Source organism: Podarcis raffonei, chromosome 8 (assembly GCF_027172205.1).
Source record: "Podarcis raffonei isolate rPodRaf1 chromosome 8, rPodRaf1.pri, whole genome shotgun sequence".
Lineage (NCBI taxonomy): Eukaryota > Metazoa > Chordata > Lepidosauria > Squamata > Lacertidae > Podarcis > Podarcis raffonei.
Genome location: NC_070609.1, coordinates 54,284,796 through 54,303,124, shown reverse-complemented (window position 1 = coordinate 54,303,124; position 18,329 = coordinate 54,284,796). Strand labels below are relative to the sequence as shown.

The 18,329-nt window shown below is 42.1% G+C and overlaps 1 protein-coding gene and 1 non-coding gene across 2 annotated transcripts in view; one reads left to right on the top strand and one right to left on the bottom strand.

Annotated features, from left to right (window-relative positions):
* The window catches only part of MMP2 (matrix metallopeptidase 2), a 36,763-nt gene extending 23,406 nt beyond the window's left edge, over positions 1–13,357 (bottom strand). Inside the window, exons 1-2 of the mRNA XM_053400114.1 lie at positions 12,934–13,357; positions 1,581–1,807 (exon numbers count right to left, since the gene is read on the bottom strand). Coding sequence (XP_053256089.1) covers positions 1,581–1,807; positions 12,934–13,137 — 431 coding nt within the window. The 5' untranslated portion in view covers positions 13,138–13,357. The remainder of the gene's footprint in view (positions 1–1,580; positions 1,808–12,933) is intronic.
* A 3,247-nt stretch (positions 13,358–16,604) lies between these two features.
* On the top strand, positions 16,605–16,790 carry LOC128420419 (U2 spliceosomal RNA). The gene has a single exon (XR_008332025.1). It is a non-coding gene; the product is annotated as a U2 spliceosomal RNA (small nuclear RNA).
* Positions 16,791–18,329: the final 1,539 nt, after the last annotated feature.

The window sequence follows — 18,329 nt, the reverse complement described above, 5'->3', positions numbered from 1 at the left end:
TGAGTAACAACCCCTTTAAACAATTTCTTTTAGAGTGTTTAAAGGAAGAGAAGCTCAGGGGATCTGGGGCTTAATAGGAAAGACCCAAAGCTTGGATCAATGTCCCTGGAATGCTCCTGAAAGGAAGCATAAAGCAGCCTTTCAAGCCAGGGATAGAGAACCTGGTGGTAGCTATCCATATGTTATTTGACTCCAACTCCCAGCAAGCCCAAATTCAGAGATGACAGGAGCTGTAGCCAAACAACATCTAGAGGACCACAGATGTTCCCCATCCTTCCTTTAAGCCAAAGTTCCTATGAAATGTACAGCCTGATCCTTTGGGGAGGGGGGTTTAATTGAGTTCCACAGTGTTCAATGGGGCTTATTCCCAAATACGTGTGAACAGAATTGCAGCCCTCCCCTCTCTCACACACACAACCTTGCTTGTGTGCCATTACTAATTTCTGGCCAGCAACACTGTCTGTACGAGGCACTGGAAAAAGATGCACACGCTAAAAAGCTGAGCCACGGGACTTAAATAGATATGGAAATCATTAAAAGAGCCCTGCTGTACTTCCTCCGCCTAAGACTTATCCCTCCAGACTTTAATGGACGATGAAGTGCTTGTTAAACTATTTGCTGTCCAGATCGCAGGGTAATTTTGGTTCGGCTTTCTTTCTGCAGGCATAACATGGATGTGGGGTTAATCTCTCCAGCTCAAAGTGCCAGATTTAAAAAAAAAACCTACATTTATTTTATTTTATTTTTTAAGAAGCAGAAGGAGAGAGAGGCAGACAAAGTGGAGCCTGTGGTGTTTTGTTCTGTGGAGTAGTATGGAACAACAGCATTTGAAAGAAAGGGATAGCCATTATTCTCCCAGAAGAACTCATGGTGTTCTGGAATAATGGCCAAAGATGCTCCCCCTCTTTTTAATGATGAATATTGAGGGTTAGGATTGCTCCAGCTGTGTAAAGAGTAGGACATCTATTAGTGTTGAGATTTCAATTCTGGGAAAGCTACATTGCACCCCAGGCTTGCTTTGTCCTGTACAACACTGGCATCTCAGAGGTAACCCATTCATGCTTTGCTTTTCCTCCTATACATTTGAAGCAAAGGGGAGGAGATGTTTTGAAGCTACTCTTACAAATCTACTTCCATTTTTTGATCTCTCTGTCTCTCATCATCATCATCATCAAAATTTGTATACTGCCCTTCATCTGAAGATCACAGGGCAGTTCACAACATAAAAATACAAAATAAGAACAGAAAATACATAATAAGAACAAGAACAAATCAATATATTATCATGACAAGGATACTGGCTGCTGGTTTGCTAACCAAACTAGCTTTAAGACATTCATGTGGACTTGTAAGGCTTTAAACAGCTTGGGACCAGTGAATCTGATAGATAGATCTCCTTCTCCCCTCCAAAGTTACCTGGTAAGAAGGCCTTGCTAAACTGCTAGAAGTTATAAAAAGGCTTCCTTCTTGGGACAACCAAGGTATGATGCCTGTCTACTCAATGGGACTTCCTCCCAGATAAGTGAGGTTAAGATTGTACCCTAACATGGAATGTTTTGCCTGATAGTATGTATGTATACCTGTATGTGACGAGATTTTTCTCCCATTTTGGTTTTCTCGGGAAGAAATTATAATTGGCCACATCCGGATTGCCACAACGGGGTTTCTTCATTGTATCTATGGTGTTTTGGTCCAGTTCTCCAGTTTCAGGAAGCCCAAAGAATTTCTGCATTTTCTTCAAGGTATCTTTCAGCACCATGAGGTTGCAGTTGTCTTTCGGGCACCCATAATACTTGTTGAGGTATTGCTTCAACCAAAAAGAAAAGACAACAGCACAATCAGTCACAACAGGCTTTCGATGAAGTTTGGATGACTCACCAGTGGTGAGAAGGAATTACCTCAAGGTGACCAGAGAGGGCAGCTATTGTAGATGGGAATTGTTAAGCTGTTACGCACACACACACACACACATAATGAAAATGTGTGAATAGGTGAGCTGGTAAATATTTCTAAAGGAACAATGAATTGTGGACATGTTTGCAAGGGTTTTGGACACAATGGACTATAGGCTTTCAGTTGTACTTGTCACTAGCAAAGCATTTAAATGAATGTAACTAACATTCAAGGTCCAAGTACAGGTGATGGTAGGTGAAAAGTGTGGTGGGGAGGGGAGTAGTTAACAGGGCCTGGGAGTCTAAACAAGGCTGGGCCTAGTCTGCAATCCTATTAGCATGAGGGGGAAATAGGGGTCAGAATTATTGCTCATGCTTGATGATGTGATGCTCATGCAGATTTCAAAAACCGACAGCAGATGTAGCTAATCTGGTGCCCTCCAGAAGTTGTTGGGCTCAGTTTGCCTCAATTCTATATCTGTGTGTGTGTGTGTCTGTGTATCCCATTTTTATATGCTTATTTAACCACATTTTTGTGCACAACCCTGCTAATATACACTTTAATATGCAGTTTCCCCATCTCTCACCTTTTTGCAGGCAATTTCTCCCTAATACAATGCATTTGGTACATTATTTTCATGAACCCATGCAAATTTCTACAGCTCTCCACCATCTGTGCTTCCACATGCATGGTTTTCAGCCTGAGAACTGCATCACATAATTTCAAAATATGACTGCATTTTGTGCACTGGCTTGTATTTCACATTAGGTAGGTTTGCATTAAAATGTGAAAGTGAGTGGATTTCTCTCTCCACCAACCCACCCACCCCAGACTAAACTTGAAAGTTCCAAATACTTTAAGCTGCAACCCAATACACACTTATGTGAGAGTAAGCCCACTCAGTACAGCTGAAGATAGGAACAAATAACGCTGCCTTATACTGAGGTAGAATCTAGACACATACAGTGGTACCTTGGGTTAAGTACTTAATTCGTTCCGGAGGTCCGTTCTTAACCTGAAACTTTACTTAACCTGAAGCACCACTTTAGCTAAAGGGGCCTTCTGCTGCAGCTGCACCACCGCTGTACGATTTCTGTTCTCATCCTGAAACAAAGTTCTTTTTTTTTTTTATAATATTTTTTATTACGTTTCTTTCCAAATTTTATACATTACAAACAAATAAGGAGTTTACAAGAAACCATTTTTTTTTTTTTTAACAAAAATCCCAACTTGGACTTCCCCACCCCTTCCGATTCTGCGTTCTTTATATTAACAATGTCAGCAATTTGTTACCTTATGTCATACCTTATTGTAACTTTTACATGTTATGTATCTATATTCAATGTATTATGTCACAATTTTTATACCTTTAAAATAAACGTAACATGTTCAATTTCATATTATCTCCTTTTCTCTTTTATCACTTAGTTTACTATTTACTTAATCATAATTGCTAAAGCGTATCATCTCCAAATCATGCACCGTCTTAAGATTCATACAGTTTGTAATACTTTTGCAAGTAGTCTTTAAACTTTTTCCAGTCCACCTCAATTGTTTCTACATCCAAATCTCGGATTCTGCCGGTCAGTTCAGCTATCTCCATGTAGTCCATCAACTGCATCTGCCATTCCTCCAGCGTGGGTAAATCTTGTGTCTTCCAGTTCTTTGCGATGAGTATTCTTGCTGCTGTACTAGCATACATAAACAAAGTTCTGTCCTTCTTTAACACTTTCTGGTCTACCATGCCCAACAGGAAGGCCTCTGGTTTCTTGGGAAAGGTATACCTAAATACCTTTTTCAACTCATTGTAAATCATTTCCCAGAAAGCCTTAACCTTTGGGCATGTCCACCAGAGGTGAAAGAAAGTCCCCTCTGCTTCCTTACACTTCCAACATTTATTGTCAGACAGGTGATGTATCTTAGCTAACTTGACTGGGGTCATGTACCACCGGTATATCATTTTCATAATGTTTTCCTTCAAGGCCGTACTGGCCGTGAATTTCATTCCGGTGTTCCATAACCTTTCCCAGTCTTCAAACATAATGTTGTGTCCAACATCCTGTGCCCATTTAATCATAGCAGATTTAACTGTCTCATCCTGTAAATTCCACATAAGCAGCAAGTTATACATTCTAGATAACAGCTTTGTCTTTGGTTCTAACAGTTCTGTCTCTAGTTTCGACTTTTCCACCTGGAAACCAACTTTTTTGTCCATTTTGAAAACCTCTTGAATTTGAGCATAATGTAGCCAATCTCGCACCTTATTTTTTAGTTTGTCCTGGCTCTGCAACTTCCAATTGTCTCCAATTTTTTCAGTCAATTCCCAATATTTCGGCCAATAGGCCTCCATATTGGGTCTTTTTCGGGCCTTGGCCTCCACTGGTGATAGCCACCTCGGAGTTTTACTCTCTAGTAAGTCTTTATATTTCATCCAGACTGCAAAAATTGCTTTTCTGACAATGTGGCTTTTAAACAATTTATGTGCTTTAACCTTGTCGTACCATAGGTATGCGTGCCATCCAAAAGCATTATTAAAACCTTCCAGATCTAGGACATCGGTGTTTTCCAACAAAAACCAATCTTTCAGCCAGCAGAAGGCTGCAGCTTCATAATACAACCTCAAGTCCGGCAGGGCAAACCCCCCTCTTTCTTTCGAATCTGTTAATATTTTAAACTTTATTCGGGGCTTTTTGCCCTGCCAGATAAATCTAGATATATCCTTCTGCCATTTTCCAAAGCAATCCACTCTGTCCACGATCTGTAAGGTTTGAAACAAAAATAACATTTTCGGCAACACATTCATTTTTATAGCTGCAATTCTTCCCAACAAGGAAAGTTTCAATCTTGACCAAATTTCTAAATCCTTTTTAACTTCCAACCAACATTTCTCATAATTATCCTTAAATAAATTCAAATTCTTGGAGGACAAATAGATCCCAAGGTATTTCACTTTTTTAACCACATTCAGTTCTGTTTCTCTCTGAAACCCCTCTGTTTCTGTAATTGTTAAATTTTTGGTCAGAACCTTAGTTTTTTGTTTATTCAACCTAAATCCCGCCACCCGACCAAATTCAGATATAAGTTCGAGAACTCTTTTTGTACTGGATTCTGGCTCCTGCAGTGTCAAAACTAGGTCATCTGCAAAGGCTTTCAGTTTATATTGTTTCACTCCGACCTCTATCCCTTGTACCAACCGGTCCTCTCTGATCATATTCAATAGCACCTCCAGGACTGAAATAAATAACAGAGGGGATAGAGGGCACCCTTGTCGTGTCCCTTTTTCAATTTTAAATTCCTCCGTCACCACATTGTTCACTATTAATTTAGCTTTTTGTTCTGAATAGATTGCATGTAATCCATTCTCAAACCCCCGTCCCACTCCCATCCCTTCCAAGTTCTTCTTCATAAACATCCAAGATATGTTGTCAAATGCTTTCTCCGCATCAATAAAGATTAACACCGCCCTTGTGTTCCTGTTAGTCTGCAAAAGTTCTAAAATGTCAATGATGTTTCTAGTGTTCTCATATAAATGTCTACCAGGGAGAAAGCCAGCTTGGTCTTTATGAATTACTTCATTTAAGACTTTTTTAAGTCTATTTGCCAAAATGTCTGCAAATATTTTGTAATCCACATTTAGGAGTGAGATGGGACGGTAGTTTTTAAGCTGAGTCTTTTCAGATTCTGACTTAGGTATCAATGTGATGAAGGTTTCTTTCCACGTTTCTGGTGCCCTCTTCCCATCCATAATCTGGTTACATACCTCCAACAAAGGTTGTATCAAATAGTCCTTCAGAACCTTGTAATATTTGGAGGTAAGTCCATCCGGGCCTGGAGATTTGCCTAGTTGCATATTCTGAATGGCACCTTCAATTTCCTGTGAGGTTATTGTAGAGTTCAAGATTGATCTTTTATCTTGAGTTATTTTTGATAGTCCATTTATCTTTAAAAATTGATCTATCTCTGATTCTTTCTGGGGCCCCTGTGCATACAGTTCTTTGAAGTATCTGTGGAAGCACCTCCTAATTTCTTCTGGTTTCTGTACGATCCTTCCATCAATCTCTAGATTTGTTATCGTGTTTAGCTTTTGTCTTTTTTTCAGCTGCCAAGCTAGCAGCTTTCCACATTTATTTGCTGATTCAAAAGATCTTTGCTTCATCTGTTTTATTTTCCATTCAATCTCCTGATTAATCAATTTTGAGTATTCTGCTTGGTGGAATTTAATTTCTCTCAGCACCTCCTTGGACTTTGGTTTGGTTCTCAGTTTTTTTTCTCCTTGGTGTATTTTCTCCAATATTTTGTCCTTCTTTCCGTTCCAGAGTTTTTTCTTGATTGAATTCTGTTGTATCAGAAACCCTCTCATAAAAGCTTTGCTTGCGTCCCAGATCGTTCTTTTTTCAACTGTAGTATTCAGATTTATCTCAAAATAGTCCTTTAATGTTTTTTGGGCCTTTTTCACAATCTCTTGATCTCTTAGTAGTGTGTCATTCATTCTCCATCTGAAGGAACCGGGTTGAGTTAATCTAAGTTCTATTTTCAAGGCGTTGTGGTCGGAGCATGTTTTTGGGCAGATTTCCACCTTTTTAGTCTTGGGTGCCAGCCCCCTGGAGGTCCAGATTTGGTCGATCCTTGACCAAGACAGGTGGGCCTCAGAGAAAAAAGTTCCTTCTTTACCTAGGGGGTTCTTTGTCCTCCATATGTCGATCAAATCCAGATTGTCAGTCAGTTCGAAAAAAGTTTTGGGCAGTCTGCCGTCTGATGTTAAGTTTTGGTTGTAAGACTTATCCATATGTGTAGACACCACTCCATTCATATCTCCCATCATTATGATGTTAGCATAATCCAGATAGTCCAGCAACGTCTCATGCAGCTTCTTGAAAAATTCTGATTTCCCGTCATTTGGGGCATAAATTCCTAATATCAATATTTTTTCTCCTTGGGTTTGAATTTCAATTGCCAAAATTCTTCCTTGTTCATCCTTAAATAGAAATTTGGGTATCAGGCTCTCCTTAGCGTAGATCACCACTCCTCTTTTCTTTACTTTGTCAGACGAAATAAATTCTTGGCCTAATCTTTTATTTACCAAAACCTTCCTGTGGAGCCTGGTCACATGGGTTTCTTGTAGGCAAATAATGTCCAATTGTTCTTTCTTCAATATGTGAAATAACCTCCTTCTTTTCTCCGGGGAATTTCCGCCATTTATATTCCAACTGAGTAGCCGCAGAGACATCCTGAACTATTCTGCTACACCTAGAGCGGTGTATCTTCTTTCTCCTCTGGTTCCGAAGGTGCAGGTATTGCTCCACCTGGGTTGGGTATAGGCCAATTAGCTGCTGCTTCTTTTTGGAGGTCTTCTCCGTGATCGTGCTGGAACTTTTGTAAGTCCTCTGGTGATCTTATTTTAACCTTCTTCTGTTTGTAAGTGAATGATAGCCCTTGTGGGAACTCCCACCTGTATGGAATTGTGTTGAGTCTCAGCAACTTAGCCAAATCTGAGTAGGTGGCTCTCAAGTCCAATAACTGTTTAGGAATATCTCGGTAAATTTCCACCCTTTTCTCTTGTATCACAATTGAGTTTTTGAAGTGTAGGCCTAGTATTTTGTCTCTCTCCTCCCTTGATCTCAAAGCTATTAAGCAGTCTCTGGATCTATCTTTTCTTACTAATCTTCCCAACCGAAAAGCCGATACAATTTTGAAATCAATTTCTTCTTTTAAGTCCCAGAACTTTGTAAACTCTGTTGTCAAAAGTCCTTTCAAATCTTCTTGTTCAATTTCTGGGACTGCCCTTAGTCTGAGGTTGGTCTCGCGATTTTTCAATTCCACCAACGAGAGATAGGTTTGTTGGTCCCCTATCTGTTTATGAAGAGGCTTGACTTCCGCTTTAACTTCCTCGACTTCTTTTTTAGCTGATGTTGCAATTTGAACGGCTTCCCCTGCCAGTTTACGATTCTCTTCTGTTGCTCCTTGCAATTTTTCAATTGCTTGGGTATGTTGGGAAACCTGATCTGTCAATTTCTGGATCGAGGATGTTGCTTGGTCAATTTTTGTTGATTGGTTATCAATTTTTTGATTTATTGCTGACAATTGTTCCAAAACTTGTTTCAGTACTGCCTCAGCTCCTCCTGCTGCCATATCTTCCTCTTCAGATTTTTCAGGCTTTTCGGTTTCTACTTTTTGTGTCGCAAGCACAGCTGGAACTGATAATCTACGTCCCTGAGTTAAAGTTGTTTGCAAAAGCTGTGCTTGCTTTTTTGCTTTCTCTTTCTCCTTAGCTTCCTTAGCTTTGGCTGCTCTTGTCTTTCCTGTGCCACTCATCAGTCAACGTTCAAGGTCAAGTGTTGTAATCCCATGGGAAAGGCAAGTCCAGAATTAAAAACAGTCTATTGAGAGAAGGTAAACAGAGAAACTTTCCCAGGCCTCTATATTCCCAATGTCCTCTAGGGGGAGTGCCACCAAAGTTTTAGTAAGAAGAAGGTAACTTTCCGCCATTAAAGTCTCTTTGTTCCAACTTTAAAAACAATTTTAAAAGCAAATTAGTTCCAGCACGCTAAAAGAAAGGTCCTGCAGAGCCCTTTTAAACATATAACAAAGTTCCAGCAAGGTGCCTGCAATTGTATCCACTTCAGCTAGGTGAGCTCAAAATTACACTATCCAGTTACAAAAGTATCTGGAAGCTTGCAACAGTTCCGCAGTTTAAACAACTTTACCCGGCCACCCGGGAATTTGGGGTTAGAGTCTTCCCTTGCCCTTGGGGTGTCCGCTCCAGGTCAATTTTATGCTGTATTTATTCTTTAAAAGTAAAATTCAAATGTGCACGAAAGTCCCGATTTAAAGCTTCAAAGCTTCCCTGTTCACAGCGCTTTCCGCTCTTTAGACCGTCTGCTTTGATCTTGAAAGCAGTGTCGGAAGACGGACTTCCTCTTTCTCGTCTCCCGTTTTTAGCCAAATTTTCCGATTTGATTTGTAGAATCTTAGGTCCTTACTCACGGGTTTGATGTTTCAGCCCGATGTTTCTTGGAAGAAAGGTCAGCGCTCATCCGTGACAGCCGCGCGGCTTCGCCTCCGCAGAAAGAGCGATGAACCCACAGCACCGCTCCCCCTCCTTCACTCCGGAGCCCCTTACGGGGTTCCTTTTGTGATTTCGGGGTCGCTCCAGGTGCCCGCCGGGTCCCACGGCCACGGACTCACTCTGCCCGTGGTTTATCTTGATGGGTTGCCGCTGCGCCGTCGCGAGCAACCCTTTTCTGCGGTGCCCCTCTTCAGAGCTCGAAGAGGTCCGCCATCACGGTTTTGCGCCGCCTCCGGAAGTCCTGAAACAAAGTTCTTAACCCGAGGTAATATTTCTGGGTTAGCGGAGTCTGTAACCTGAAACGTATGTAACCTGAAGCGTATGTAACCCGAGGTACCACTGTATTAAAAATGCTGTGAAAATGCTTTAAAAAACATTTTGAAAATATATTGAATTTGTCATAGCTCAGCATCGCCATCTAGTGTCACATTTGTATAAAGCACTTTACAACACACTTAAAACATTTTATTTGCAGCTGTATAGCTGAGTCCTGAGTCAGACCATTGGTCAGTCCAGCTCAGTATTGTCTACATGGAGTGGCATCAGCTCCCCAGAGTTCCAGGCAGGCAGTCTCTCCCATCCCTGCCTGGAGATGCCAGAGATTGAACTGGAGACTTTCTGCATGCAGAGCAGATGCTCTGCCACTGAGCTACAGCCCTTCCCTATACTCAGACGTCCTTCTGAGTAGACCTGTATAGGATTGTGCTGTTAGCTTCTCCAAGTACAGAAGGTGTCCCATCCCTCTGCACATTTTGTCTGTCCTTTTCTGCACCTTATTCGAGTCACTGATAATATCAGTCCTCTAATCACAGTGTGGGTGGGATTAGAGTTGCCATGCCAATTCGCCAGGGGAAGGAGGGGGGAAGCTTGCCTGGCTGGATTCTTCTGTTTTTCAAACAGTTGCCAGAAAAACAGTGTTACTCCCTGCCCACCTCCCAGTAATGTTTTTCTTGGCTTTATAACGTAAGCCAGAAGCAATCGATGTGGTCCCCTCCAGATGCTTCCTTCCTTAAACAAATAGACAGCTACTTGCTATGGGATTCACATTCCAGACTTGTCCAAAAAAACTCTGTTGTGTTGCACTACCAAAGCCATCTCCCAAACACTAAGCTCCGGTTTTGTGCTTTCCACCAGACTTCTCCACCTGGATGCCTTGCAAATTGCCTCGCAAATGTTTTGGACTGCAACTCCCAGCAACTCCAGCCAACATTGAGTTATGTAGGGTTCGTCCAGATACACTTTGGTCATCACCATGATGATTGGTGCTTATGGGGTAATTATACATGGTCCTGCTCTCAATATCATTTGTGTCTGCAAAAGTTTTGCCATGGACATGCTGCTTCACTTATGATCACTGCATATCCTATATTATTATTATTGTTATTATTTATTAAATTTGTATACCGCCCTTTATCAGTGAATCTCAAGGGGATTCACAACATAAAAATACAAGAAAAACCCCCACAAGATATATAATACAAATAAGAACAAGTAGAAAACAAACCAATAAACCCCCTCTCTCCCCGGCCCTATAACTTCCTACTGAAATCCTGTTACTAGGGTTGTTGTGGTTTCATCCCAATTTAGTTGCACTAGCATGCAAGTGTGTCCCACCAGATGGCGACAATAGGGAAACATTGCAGAACAACAAATAAAGCAAAATGATGTGTGTGGGCTACCTAGTATAAATCCCCCCACTGATGCACTTTTAGTGTGTCAATGACATATTGTAGAATACATCTGCAAAAAACAACAATCCCCAGTCTGGATGGGCCCATAGCTCAACAACAGTACTTCCTTACCCAAAGAAAGCATTTCTTCACGCAGTGCATGATTAAACTATGGAACTCACTTTCACAGGAGACAGTGTTGGCTACCAACTCCAGGGCTCTCCTTAAGCTGTATCCTCTCCCAAAGCCAGTGGTAGCACCTCCCATTTCACAGCCTGAGGAGAAATGGGAAGGTGCTGCCCTGTGAACCCCTGCTTGCCATCCCTGCCAAAGCCTCACTTACCAGGGTTGTGAGGTTGCAGGTTCCAGGAAGATCACAAGAGAGCCACACAAGATCTCCCAGAGGCTTCCGCACAATTTTGTTGGGCCCTGGAAGTGACAAGGGGTGGGTGCCTGCATATTCTATGTCCTGGGGCATCTTCCTCAAGGATGGGACAGCCATGCCCAAAGTCACACCCCTCAACAGCAGTGCTCTTTAGTTTCCTCCAGTGCTTTAGCCTGGCTTGAATTGCATGATCATGCCTGGATGGAGAGGTGATGTGGGTGGGTGTAGCAAACACTGACTTTTGCATGGCTGGAATGTACTGAGCTGTATGAAGGTAAGAGTCACATTGATTGCACTACTCACTTTTGCCCCTGATCTTCCTTGACCCTAGCATGTGGCTCCTGGAAGGCTGCTCACAAGGGAATGTGGTAGGGCTGTGCACCAGATTTAGCCAATGCCTGAATACCAAACCAACTCAAGCCAATTTGTGTGGTGATGGTGTCTGGGCTTGGGCTCAGGCAGCCCAAATCGACCCAGCATTTTGAGGAGCCTGAAGGACAGCCGGGAAATCGGAGCCAAAGGATTCACAGAAACACACCAGGGTGAAGACAGCCTGTTGCTTGGACAAGATCCCAGCCTGAACAGGAAGCCCTTATGCTGACCTTTCCTTAGCACAGCTCAGTTACCAGCCTGGCTAGGTGGGGCCAGTCTAGAGCCTGAAAATATTTGACTCTTTAAAGTGGTAGGATAGTTATTTAAATGTATGGTACAGATGGGTCCCAATACCCATCAGCCTTAGCCAGCATGGTCAATAGTGAAAGATGAGGTGGGAGATCAGCAACATCTGGATGGTACCACATTGGCTATTCCTGCCCTAACTGCACAGACCTTTGCATGCTGTCTCAGGAGGAAATCCCATTATGCTCAGTGGGGCTTACACCCTTGTAAAGATGGGTTGATTGCATTTCTATTCCATCTTTTCTCCAAGGAGCTCCAGGTGTTGTTTCTCCCAACAGCAACCCTATGAGATAGGTTAGGCTAAGAGGCAGCAACTGCCCCAATGAGCTTCATGACCAAGTGTGGATTTGAACCCTGGTTTCCCATGTCCTATTTTGACATTCTAACCACTGCACCACTCTGACTTGCAGCCTAAGATACATTTAAGTACTAGGGTGTAAGCCCCACTGAGATCAATGGGATTCCTTCCATGTAAACATCTATAGGGTTACCCTGTTAGGCTGTGATACTATATCTACTTGTGAGTAAGCACCATGGAGCACAATTCAGTTAAATGCATCAGATTGCATTGCACATGTCATGGTTCCCTTCTTCCTAAAATCTTCATTTCTATAAGGTTGGTTTTTATGACAGATCAAATAAACACAGACAAAATAAATCTGTAACTAGCTATAATGTCTAAGAGCAGACATCCTCCGAAACTTTTTCAGTGCAGCTTCAGAAATGGTGATAGAACATAGTTTGAGAATAGCTTCAAGGGGCAGTTACTGCTTCAAGCAGATCTTGGTCGAGACTAGTCATTATATCTGCTAAAAAACAAAGCCACCTGTGTACAGTAATTGTCTTTCAGGCTATACTTAAGCTATGCTTCATAAACAATTTTTCTAAAAAACACCTCTGTTTACTTTATATACAATTCTGCCACCCCCCTCCCCCTGTTAAATCTTCAGCAATTTGATGAACTTTGTTTGCAGAGGCAGAGGGCAGCCATTCACAAATGCAGACTTCTGGCCTGACTTTAAAAGTTTTATGAGGGGAAACAGCTTGCTTCAACATTTTGAAAGCTGATAATTTTGCCAGCTCCTATTCCCCACCCAGGAACCTCAGAGATGGAAAGCAGCAGCATTTGGGTTACAGAGAATCAGAGAATTAGCAAGACAGACATTGCAAAATATTATTCAAAGGGAAATAAGTGTGTGGGGGGGGGTGTGGGACAAACAAACAAACAAACACATACTTACCAATGCCAGTTCTTTGTCAGTTTTTGGAGAAATGTCCCCTGGAAACTTTATGATGGGTGATGGGATCAGTTCTCTGCCTGGTACGTCTTCTGAAAGCCTCAAAGTTGGTGGTGGTGGGGCTGAGGCTGGGTGAAAAATGGAGATGTGGATCAACAGGATTTTAAGCATGCAACCAGCAAAGCTGAAGGAGATGTGCATCTTCATTTTGCTTCGATTCGTATTATTTCCCTGAAGCCCTGTCTTCGTAAAGAGCTTGGCACTGTCAGTGTCTTGAGTTGCAAGGTCCCATCAGCTGCTTATCAACACATCTTAACTTTCCTCAGGGCTCTCTCTGCTTTTGCTTGCTCCAGCAATTCCTTTGTATGTTTAAGAAATCCAGATGCGCAGTCTCCAAATCACCGCAAGAGGAAGTCTGAAAAACCAGTGGAAACATGAAGGGGGGGGAGAGAAGAGAAGGGGCAGTTACCAGATGTGTGTTTTGCTAAGATTTTAAGGTAGCAACAGACAGATCCCTCTTTGAACAGTGAAAAGAAAAAGAGACAAGAGTTGACGGACCAGTTTATGCCTTTCCGTACTACAACTTGGGTAATGTTTCAGCTCAGATGCATTGCTGAAGGAATCATATGCTTGATTATGAGATGAATACAGAGGGGGGCTTAAGCAGCATTTCTGAGACTGGATAACAAGGCCGGCTGGGCCCAGCCACACTGATAAAATGTCCCTTGAGTTGTGGCTTCCGATTTAAGGAGAGTCATTCCAAGGTTATGGACGTTGCTCCCTTCCTTGAGTCGGAGCTGGACAAAGGATACCAACGATCCACAGGGAGTAGGATAAGTGTGTTCAGGATGTCCTTAAATTTCTGAATGCCTTAGAGTAGAACTTAAGACCAGGGACGGGTGGCTTACTGGATAATTTGCCATGATTGGGGTTCTGAAATTCACGGAGGTCAAGACTCTCAATGGCTGCTTGTCATGATGGCTGTATATTACTTCCAGTACTGGAGACAACATGTCTCTGAATGCCAGATGCAGGGGATCATAAGTGGAAGATGCTGTTGTGCCCATAGCCTCCTTGTGGGCTTCTCACAGGCATCTGGTAATCACTGGGAGAAGAGAATTCTGGACTAGATGGAGTCATTATGTTCTTATGCTGGTCCTAGATGCTAAGTGCCAGTTAAAGGATCTTGTGCAGCAGCTGTCTGGCACTGATCTATCCCTAAGACCTGTAGATCTAGTGGCAGCTGGGTTAGATTGACCATTGGGTGACCAGGGATGCTATTCTCACAGGGCCAGCCAGATACCTATGGCTTAAAAACAGAACCTGAGCACCAGGGCCAGATTTAGATGAAGAGAGGCCTTAGGCTACTCCACTTGTGAGGCCCCTCCCCCTCCCCCTCACAACTAGAAGAAAATGGAAGAATGTTATAAACAAAATTGAGTGAAGCCAAGGATGATGATGGGGATTTAAAATTCTGTAATTCACAATTTCTCTTCTAAAGGACATTTTGTGGAATAAGCATCATTTCTTAGGAAAATGAACTTGTAATGTTATTCTTAAAATAAGGTCTGGGCCTTAACCTCTGCATAAGTGGAGGGATGCTTTACCTGCCTCGGCCACAAACCTAGCTCTAAGTCATGCACTCACCCATATAGGGAATCACTCCCATTGTTGCCTTCGCTGCAGGCTTCTTATTTACCTGCTGGGATTGACAAGGCATTTGACCCTCACCTGACCCTCATCTGAATCTCATAGCTCTCCTAACGAGTGCTTTGGTCTGCCCACCAGATACCAGGCACTCTACTATTCAAATTATGCTCCACTGTTTTTGTTACAATCTCCTTCTGAATTAAGTAATCAGTTTTAATCTAGAATTTAAATTCTCAAAACTTTATTATTTGTTAATTCAAGCAAGTAAACTACTGCTCTCACTTCATTACAAACAGTATTTCTGCCTGCAACACACTTGAGGAAATTTGCTCCTCTTCCTTTCACAGATATTTTGTTGCCATTTGCAACTGCAGCTGCCTCTGATTAGTTATCATTTAACTCTTCGGGAAAATAATTAGCATCACACGTCATGTGCATGGAAGTTGCCGAACCAATTAACCAACTAGAAGGATTACTGTTAATAACACTAGTTTTCCTATAACTTGATATTGCTGGATAGTTCTGATTAACTGCAAAAGCATTTTTAAAGCTTTCTCCATTATCTGCACAGCAGGGGGTGCTCAGTCAACAGTGCAAAGGCTGAGCTGAAGCGTTTCCTGCTGGTTACCTGCTTTCAGCAATAGGGGTCACTGTTTGGTAGTACCCGATTGGTTAGTTGTCAGATTCTAGAGCTCCCTGTTGGTGGCTCTTAGGTAATTTAAAAAACACAGAGTCCATTAATAAAACACAGTGTTCATTCATAATGCAATAACATAAATCTTCATTGCTACATATTCGGTGTGTATTTCAGTGGTTGAATGTACAGGTTTATGGCCATGCTGTAGTGTAGTGCTTATGCGACTGTGAATAAAAGGTGGCTGGATTCATCATCCCAGGGGTTGGGGGGGAGAGGTGACAGAAATGATTTCCAATAAGTGCCCCCCTTTATTTCCATAACAAGTCCTTGAGTCTGTACTCTGAATAGTGACACCAGGGACCTAGAAGGTGCAGGGCTTGTCCAGTCTGATCTGATCTTAACGCAATTGGAGCAATTTGGCCAAATTGGGCCCTGCGTGCTGCTCCTAAGGGGCCTCCCACACCAGAGCAATCTAGATGGGTTTTATTTATATCTCTATGATTTTGCACACTTTGGCTGCGAACTGGGGCCCTACAAAAAACCAAAACAAAAAACCTAAAGTTGGGCCCCACTTCTTCAAATTGGGCCCCACTGGCTAGCCTAAGTTGCCCTGCCCTTGCATGAAGTCTTGGGTTTGCAATTTTTGGAGAGGGGAGATTGCCTGCTGGGAAGCGGGCAGGCTGGCAAGGCCCCCTAGATTTAGAGGCCCTAGGCTTCAGCCTTCTTAGCCTATACATAAATCAGGCACTGCTGAGCACTTTTGTGCTCTCCCCACTTGCAACTCCCACCAATGAAACTCCAGATGTGGTCTTATTTGACTTTCCTGCTTCCACAGATTCATTCTGCAAAGGTGCATATGGATTATGGAAGTGGGGGGGGGGGAATTTGATTCAGTTCACACTTAACGGAGGACCTGCCTAATTCATCTGAATACTTGCCCAATAGCTGAAGGATTGTCTCACCCCAATACATCCTGATTGTATATTTAAGCTGTTCTCATTTTTATCTGTAAGCTGCTTTGAGTCCCTGTCAGAGGAAAAAATGGAGTATAAATAAATATATGATGATGATCCATCACTGCTCTGCCGCTGAGGGCCCCTTGCATCTTATCAGGAGGTCTGCTCCACACAGTGTAGGAATTAGGTCTGTAGCACTGTGGCACCTTTGGAATGCCTTCTATTGAATATTAGACAGGCACCATCACTGTTGTCTGTTTAGTGCCTACTGAAGACAAGCCTTTTAAGTCAAGATCTTTCCCAATTATTTTTTAAAAAAATATGTTTTAATTGTTTGTTGCTTACTGCCTTGGACTTCTTTGATAGGAAGAGTGGGTAACAACAACAGCAACAATTTGCAACTACTGATTCAATATTAGAATGGAAAACACATCACTTCTCGGCCTTTTGGCTAAGATCAAGTGTAGTATCTGTTCTTATCAGTTTAATAGAATGGAAAATACAAAATTCGTGCTTCTCTGAATTTTGCAACATAGTTTTCCAGCCCCCCCCAAATGTATATATTAGGGTAAAATGCATATGTTGATGAATACAATTTATTAAAATGTATTTTTTTTAGGGGAAATTGTTTTGTAAAAAAAAAGGTATATGTAGGGAGAAATTCACGAGGACTTAAAAAAATGCAAATTGATACGGAAATATGGAGAACTGAAGACTGGTGGAAAAATGAAAAACTGAGGGAAACCCAAATAGTCAGGTGAGCCCATCCCTGTCATGGATTGACCCATTTCCAAAGAGGTGCTCCATATAGGCAGATGCCATTCCCAGACTGAACGAATCCCCCTTGCAGGTCTGCCCATATTCACAGGAGATGTGCCTCCTCTCCCAATCAGAAAGCCCAATGCCAAGGATGTCAGAATAATAGTTCTGCTTGGGTAGTTCTAGCTGCCATCTCCCCCACTGCATGTTGATAGACTGTGTGTTTTTCCCCACCCCACTTGTCATTATAATGTTAGCACAAAGACACCAAGGGGGCTGTAATTAATGGCTTTGAAGATCTGCTCTTTTATAATTCATGGCAGTGCTTTAATTAAAATCAAATGGATAGCAGTGGAAATGGCAAAGGATTTAAGAGTGTTCTGCCTTAGATGGGAAACCAATTCCCTCTGACCAGTGGTGTTACAGACAGCATGCAAATTAATCTTCATCAGAGCCAGTGGGGAGGAATGAATCTGCTTTTCATCTGGCAAACAGTTCCCCTATTGTCTTGGAGTCACAAGGTGCAAATATGACCAAAAGGACCTCTGTCATCTCCCGCTCTACCCTTATCTTTCAGGAGTCCTCCAGTAGGTGAAGAATCTAATTAGGAACACCAAGACCTATACATGGTCCATGTCTATTTGATACGCTGGAATGGACAATGTTGTTCTCTCACTACCAGATCCCCATGGTTCACTCTAGGACCATCTGTTAAGATGGAGAGTAGAAACAGACCTAACTGATGTAACCAATTCTAAAGTATTGGCAAACTTACTTAATATTTGATTGCATTAGATTGCATTAGTACATGCATAGAACATATCTGGGGGTGGGTGTATGTGGGGATGTTATAGGTATTCTTTGAAACCAAAGAATAAAATTAAGAAGTAAAGTGAATTATTATTTTGCAACTGTTTTGCAGGGAAATGGGAGAATTGACATACAGTGGCACCTCAGGTTAAGAACTTAATTTTTTCTGGAGGTCCGTTCTTAACCTGAAACTGTTCTTAACCTGAGGTACCACTTTAGCTAATGGGGCCTCCCGCTGCTGCCGCGTTGCCACTGCATGATTTCTGTTCTCATCCTGAAGCAAAGTTCTTAACCTGAAGCACTATTTCTGGGTTAGCAGAGTCTGTAACCTGAAGCATCTGTAACTTGAAGCATCTGTAACCTGAGGTACCACTGTATCTATATAATAAAACATTTCCTTGTTTTGGCTGTGGGGAGGGGGGAATCTAATCAAAGAGAAATTGGCATACAGTGGTTTAGCACTGGAATATTGAGAGTCAGTGGACATTCACACAATCATATATATTACTTATTAGTAATACATTTGGGTATACTCCTTATATACCCAATCAATCACTGCACTCTAATAAGATACTACCTTATCAGGA